General features: G+C 43.7%; 1 protein-coding gene across 1 annotated transcript in view; it reads right to left on the bottom strand.

Annotated features, from left to right (window-relative positions):
• The window catches only part of EPS15 (epidermal growth factor receptor pathway substrate 15), a 52,389-nt gene extending 52,107 nt beyond the window's left edge, over positions 1 to 282 (bottom strand). Inside the window, exon 1 of the mRNA XM_010582397.1 lies at positions 158 to 282. Within this exon, the coding sequence (XP_010580699.1) occupies positions 158 to 184 (27 nt within the window). The 5' untranslated portion in view covers positions 185 to 282. The remainder of the gene's footprint in view (positions 1 to 157) is intronic.
• Between the last annotated feature and the right edge of the window lie 6,883 nt (positions 283 to 7,165).

The following is a 7,165-nucleotide window of genomic DNA, read 5'->3' as shown; positions in this document are numbered from 1 at the left end:
GCCTCAGCGCGGCGGGAGCGGCTCAGCCGCAGGCCCCGGCTCCTGTCCCCATCACCCCCACACACACACGGCGCCAGGCCCCGGAGCCCGCCGGCAGAGGGAGGCGGGCGGGCGGGCAGGGAGCCCCCCTCCCCGCGCGGAGGCCGGCGGGAGGTACCTGTGTCAGGGAGAGGTGGGCGGCCATGCTGCTTCCATCATGCACCGGCCGGGCCGCAGGAAGGACGCGCCGCGGCCCCGGCACTTCACGGCCCAACTTCGGCAACTTCCCCAGCCGGCCCCGGCCAAAACCCGGCACCGGATCCGCGCCCGCCCGACGGCCGGAGCCGGGGCCTCCTCCGCCAGCACACGGCAGCGGGAGCCGCAAGGAAAACCGGGCGCCGGAGCGCGCTCGCCGGAGCCGGAGCCCGAGCCCACTCGAAGCAGCTGCAACAAAAACCCGGAGCCGGAGTTCTTGGCCTGATACGGTGGCCGACGTTCCCCGCTCCCGGTTCCTGGCCTGTCCCTTACCTTCTCCATCGGCCCTGCTTCTGCGGGAGATGCTTCGAGCATTTTGAACGGGTACAGTCCCCCAGTTCAGTCGTGACACAGGTGGGGGAAGTCCCAGAACGGGAGGTGCATCAGGTCTGGGCTCGGTTGCAACAGAATTGGGCACCGGGCCCAGGAGGAAGCAGCCTGTGAGCCCAGCAGGATGTGCTGACCCGACACATCCTCTCCTGGCTCAGCAGCAGCGAGGGGCAGCCCTGGGCTCGGCCTCTTGCCTCTCTGCCCCAGACCCCTCCGCTCACAGGGGATGACACGGCTGCCCAGGCAACTCTTGGCTGTACGCGTCCATCTCCCAGTCAGACCGTTTGTGCTCGGTGGAGCAGTACGGGGAACGGTGGGTCTTCTGCGAGGGGAACAGCAGAAAAGGGACGAGCAACCCTTACGGCAGGAGAAACTGTGAGACAACATAGGCAGCAAGAGAAAGAGGAGCAAGCTGGAGTGGGAAGCCAGCTGCACCACATTCTCCTAGCCCATGAGAAACAGTTGTGTACAAACTGGCTGGAAGCGATACTTGTGTCACCGCTTTATTTTCCTGCTCTTTCTCCTGCTTGGGGCTCCAGCTTCACCCAGGCGAATTTCCCTCTGCCACAACAGAGCCAGGGAACAGGAGAGCACGAACGGACCCTTCTGTACCTGCTCACTCCCACACACTGGCTATTTCAACTACTATTCTGAGCTCTCTGCGCTACCACATTGTGCGTCAGTCACTGAGGGTGGAGGGAAAACATTCCTGGTTTTTTCCTTTAGACCAAGATGGATTAGGCACAAATTTAAACTTGAAATACACATTTGGACCAATAAGAGGAAACTACCTGGAGTCATACTTGATTATTGGAAAGGTTTCACAATGTGCTTTGTTTTCTTTCTCTGTTCTTAAATTTTCTACCACTCTGCATTTTTTTGTACTCTTCAGCTCAGTTTCATGCTTGTGCTAATGCTCATGCCCCACCTCTGCATCCTGTCATTCCTCAGCTGGCAGTCATTCTGAGCTGCTGTTCCTCATCATCTGTCATGAAACATGTGGGATCCCTCCTTCCCACCTATTCTCTAATAAAGGTTTTATAGAAGCTCCGCTTTACCGACCCGTTTCTCAGTCATTGTTTCAGCAAGAAAAAGAAGATATGGAGGGGAAGAATATAAAAAGCAAAAAGAACAGATGTAAAAATATTCACACCATTCATATGCTCACTGTTACATCTCTCCTCCAACCTCACACTCATTTCCTCCTAAGTAAAATTCCTATAAAATAGCACAGGCTATTATATTTCTAGGTTGATTTTTTCTTCTTTGATTAAAATTGCAATACTACCCCACAATAATTAATACCTGGAAATTAAACCAGAAGATGTAAAACTACAGCTGTGTCCCCTGGGGACGGCAGTATTTGAGCCCATTAATATTTGGGAGGGGGCCCCTCGGTAGAGGTTTGGAGGGCCGGGGTTTCTGTTAGCTGCTATGATCTCGCATGGATGCCCTTTGCTCTGTCAATTGTTTTCTCCTTCTCTCAGTCTCCTCCCCCTGCAAGGAGAACAGCTACAGCTTGGCAGCCCACTGGTGGCCTCTCAGGAGAAAGGTTACACCCAGGCTGATGTCTTCTCTTTGCAAACAGAAGGAAAATGCAAAACAGAGTAATGGGACCTGGCTCTGGAGTTAGAGGCTTGATGTTGAAAGCTGTCGTGAACAGGATTTTGTGGGCAGGCTATCTCACTCGGCAGATGTGTTCTTGCGGCTGTTCCCTTTCTCTCTGCTGTGTATTGCATCAAGTGTTTCCCATCTGGTCCAGGAGCAGACCCACAGCTGCAGCGAGGCTACTGAAATAAGGCTGTTGAGTCAAGGAACACCAGGGATTTGTACGGGGTACTTGCCTCTCCCAGCAGAGCCCTTCGCGCAGGGCAGCCTCACCCAGAGTATGATTAAACGTCCCATGTCCTCTCTGAGCAGAATGTGCTGGCCAGGAGGTATGTCAGCTCTGGCCGAATGACTGCCTCTGAGGGCCTGACCTTCCTGAAGCCTCTGGGTCAGAAAATAAACACAACAATCCCACTGTTTCGCACCCCCAAACTGTGAAGTGCACAGCAGTTTGCTGATCCAGACAGCCTTTTCATGCCGCTGTTGAACTCTCTGAAGCAACAGCAGATGACTACGAGTTGCACTTGCTGCTTAGGAGCTAGCAGGCAGTGCCAGGTATGTGGTTACATGCCTTCATGCCCTGGCCACGCATATAGCACGTTTGGCTTCTCTGAGAGGTGGACGGACTTTAAAAACACGTGGTCATTCATGCATGACCACTCCATCCACAGTCAGAGTGCAAGAATCGCTCAAGGTAACCACTGTGGCCTCTGCAAATTAAAACAATAATGAGTTCCACTCAATTAACGCTGGATTGGTGTGGTCACGTGGATCTTTTCTGTTGTGCTTTCTGTGCCTCCCACAGACAAACATTGTCCTGGATGCTTCCAACCACCTGAGTTAAAACAACTAGCTCACAGCCTCAGACATCTCTATAATAATTACAACAGTGCTTGACAGCCTGGTGACAATGAATCATTGTACTGCAGCTTTGTATGAATCTAGAATGACAGCTCCCAGAAGGAAATATCTGCTTCTAAGGTGGAATTGAAATGTCATCTCCTGACATAGGGTCATAAAACTGGACTTCATATGTATTTTCTCTCAAGAGAAAAATTAGGGCTACTAAAATTTACCCGAAACCGTTGGCAGGTTTGCAAAACAATGCCCTCCAACTACTTTCTTGGCTTAGCCACAAGCAGCTCACTAGAGCTTGGCTAGGGTGGAAGACCTCTAGAAACCTGGAACTGGGGGACTTACTAAATGTACCTCTCCCCTTATTTGCTCCTCAGTGGAAAGTTTTTCTGTCTCTCCCTTTGCTGACCCCATGAATCTTGGCCTTTTGCAGTACCTCCTGCAGTGAGAACTGTGTAGATGTTGAAGGGGTGGTAGGATTGTGTGCTGGGTTTTTGGGAAAGCTTAAGAACATAAGAAAGTCAAAAGGTCAATGAACTAGGTAAAAACTTAACAGTTTCATTTTCTATCTTCTCACATTCAGCATGAATTCCCCTGCAGGAAATGTGTTTATCTGTAATCTGCTCCATAACTGCTATATGTTGATCTATTTGTCACAAGATCCTCTAGTACAGGACACTTTTGGTAACAACAAGACATGGAGAACAGTATTCGCATGCTATTACTTGTAAGTATAATAGGATTGTCTATGATTCCAAGTACTGACATTTTGGCACATGGGTAGCAGACCTCAGTGTTCTTTATTGTTTGTTTAGAAGTACAATGCACGAGGTTCAGTCCACACTGGACAAACAAGTGACTACTAATAAATCAAACCAGCCAAATGGCTTGTGAAGAATGGAGCTTGCACCAGTGCAGCTACAATAACAACAGCATAACCATTTTGGTGCAAATCCCATTGTAAGATACTGTGTAAGTGTATAAAGTGACTTGTTTTAGTACTGTTGACTTGAATTTGAAACCTGTGCTGCAGCAAGACAGCATAGAAAGGTCTTACACAAGTCAGAATCAGACACTAATGACCTCTGTGTTTTATAAATCTCCTATGATCACCAAATATCTTTGTTAGTAAAGCTAGTAACATTTCAATCATATCCACTGGTCTCCCTGGAAATAACATTTTAAGTGTCCATCCCTTCCTTTATTATAGCTTTGTTTACATTATGGATCAGCACAGAGGAAGCCCATTATTTTTTTTCCAAAACAACATGTAGGTATTTAGTATGACTTGTTCTGCTCGTTCTAGGGAAAGTATTATTACAACTCATGAACGCTCAGAAGGCCAACTAGAGGAATGACTCACTCCTGCCTCCTGCATACCTGAACATAAAATGACGTATCCAGCTTTCTGAAATTTCAGTGCAAAGCAGATTAGTAGCTCCAGTATTACATATACAGAATTAAGGATCTAAATATCAGAAGGATTAAACCATTTTGAGTTTTACAGAACAAAAGGAACCATGTCCATGAACACACATAATCCTGGCAAAAAAATTAATTACTATTCTCTGATCAAAGATGAAATGCAAGGGAACCAGCTCACAGGCAAACAAAGACTGTCTTATCTTGCACAGGTTTCAGAAAGCCAAGCAACAGCCATGCTCCTGATACAAAACAGCATTTTCCCACACTTAGATTATTGAGAGATTCCTCCTGAGACATGAGGAAGATCATCATACAAAACTTTGATGACCTTTTGGACGGAAGGTACCTTTTATCAGAAATCTCAGAATACTTTCCAGGACTAGTGACACAAGTTGTTTTAGGAAGTCACAACTGCAAGCGTGCCTTTAACTAGAAATACACTGCAGGATATGCTTTATGTACTCTTTACATTTTATGCAGCTGCAGGTTTTCTAGATGTAGGGTTACTGATAGGCAGATAGGTTTTAAGGCCACAAGAGATCATTAATCTAGCCTGACCGTCTTCATCAGATCTTCCACAGAGATCTGTTAATTTTTCTGCATAAAACCTCTAATATGCGAGTCTTACAGTCTATCTTCTAGGAGGATGTCTAGTTACTAGAGTATGTACACTGATCATTATGAAAACTGCATAAGAATAATCTGATAATTCCTCTTGTGCTGTGCTCTTTTAAAGTGGGTGGTGGGGTGATCAAATTTATACAAAACTGTAGCAGTATTAAAGAAGCACAAATTAGGATATTAAGGTATCTTTGCATATTTCTTTATCTGAACAGTGTTTTCTGTTCAGATGTTCAAAAACACTTGAATATATCTGAATTTAATTTCTTCATCTGGCAGTCTTGTCACATAGAAGCAGAGTACAGTATGGAATAATTTGGTTTTGTAAAATGATGTTATTTATATTGCAAATATTCAGAATCCCAAAGGGCAAAACTGTTTTTGAACTGTGATAATTAGAACAATCTTGAATTTTTATTGAGATTGGAATGTTACAGTTGATAATAACCTGAATAATGCTAGAGTGAATGTCTTAAAACCAATTACTTTTGATGGAAGAGTTGGCAAATTTAAAATGCAGCACTACAGTCCCATCTATACAATTTTAAAACATACACAATTTATCTTTTCATTACGACTGTTAAGCATATTTTCTCCAACTAATTTGTAGGAGCCAATTTCATGGAGCTATACCTCATGCCCCAAAAGAATTAGAGAAAATGTAAATATATACAAGAGGCCAATTTGACCTCTTTATAAACTAGATGGATGACACACAGCAGAGTGACATTTTTCACATAGGATTTAATTTTTAGTTCAATATCATGTTTGAAACCCAGAAAAATCTTCAATAGGCACTAATTTGACATGATGTCCAGCTACTATAGCAGTTGCAGATTTAGCCATTCTTTGTACAGCTTAATACATACTCTTGTTATCAATTCATATGTATAATAAGTTTGAAATAACCAGGGAGCTGCTAACATCCTGTGTACAGCCCCCATCAGTTAATATATAAAATAGGGAAACAATAACTAGACATGATTTAGGGTTTAGGAACTAACTACTAGAAAATGGGGCTTTATGTCAGAAAAGGTAATGGATTGTAGTCTGGTCAATAAACCTTGAAGAACCGCTTGGAACTACCAAGATTAGGGAAGAAGTAGGCAAAAGGTAATTCCTAGAGGGGGAGATTGCAATCACTGACTCATTGACCACCTACTCAAATGATACCAACTACTCAAAAGAAGACAATGAAGGAAGAAGACAGAGTCTGTGCACTAATTTACATGAGGGGCGAAGAAGAAAGAACCAATCATTAAAGAAAATAACAATGACTATGTATTAGTTAAGCGTATAAATGTGAGAATTTTTGAGACAAGGGTGTGCCATCTTGAGACAGGCACCCATTCATGCACAACAATGAAATTAATTTGAAAATGCCTCGACTCTGTGCGTTGTTGGCTTGCACACTGGGTAAATGAACCCCGTTTGTGGGACAGCACTCTGACAGAAATAGAACAAGCAATACCACTGCTGAAACAGCAACAGTCTTCATTATAAATTAAACACATCAATATTGTAATGTGAATTGTATATTTGACCAAAATGAGGCCTGAAAACTAGTATGTTTACAAAGTAGCAGGCAGAAAGGCTTCTGCGAACAGTTTCTTCTGTTCCCTTTTTCCTTAGGCATGTTATCTATACTACAAATCCAGGGAATGCATGGCTTGCCTTTCTGAAACAATTACAAGTCTATTATGTTTTAAGTAAATAGAAAATATTTAAAAAAAAAATCTACACACTGAATTCCCAGCATTCCCCTAACCTAGAACTAATTCACTCTGCACTTCACAAAGATTATTAATTCATTTCAGAATTAAAAGATACATGAAGTGATTAGGTAAAAGAACAGTTATTGACCATTTGAATTTTTTTCTTCTCATGAAATGGTTTGTCTTTAAGATAAACTCATGACTATTTATGGCATGATGCCATTTTTATAGTGTTACTGTAGATCTTGATACTAGCAAGTGTTTCTTCTTGAGACTTTCCTTTTTTGTTCTCCTAATTCTTTTTATTTTCTTATATATTCTTAGCTTTTCAATTTTCTTTCATTTTCATCTAGTCTTAATTACAATCATAACAATGT

This window comes from Haliaeetus leucocephalus, unplaced genomic scaffold (genome assembly GCF_000737465.1).
Source record: "Haliaeetus leucocephalus isolate CR32 unplaced genomic scaffold, Haliaeetus_leucocephalus-4.0 Scaffold848, whole genome shotgun sequence".
Taxonomy (NCBI): Eukaryota; Metazoa; Chordata; class Aves; order Accipitriformes; family Accipitridae; genus Haliaeetus; species Haliaeetus leucocephalus.
This window is presented reverse-complemented; position numbering and strand designations above follow the sequence as displayed.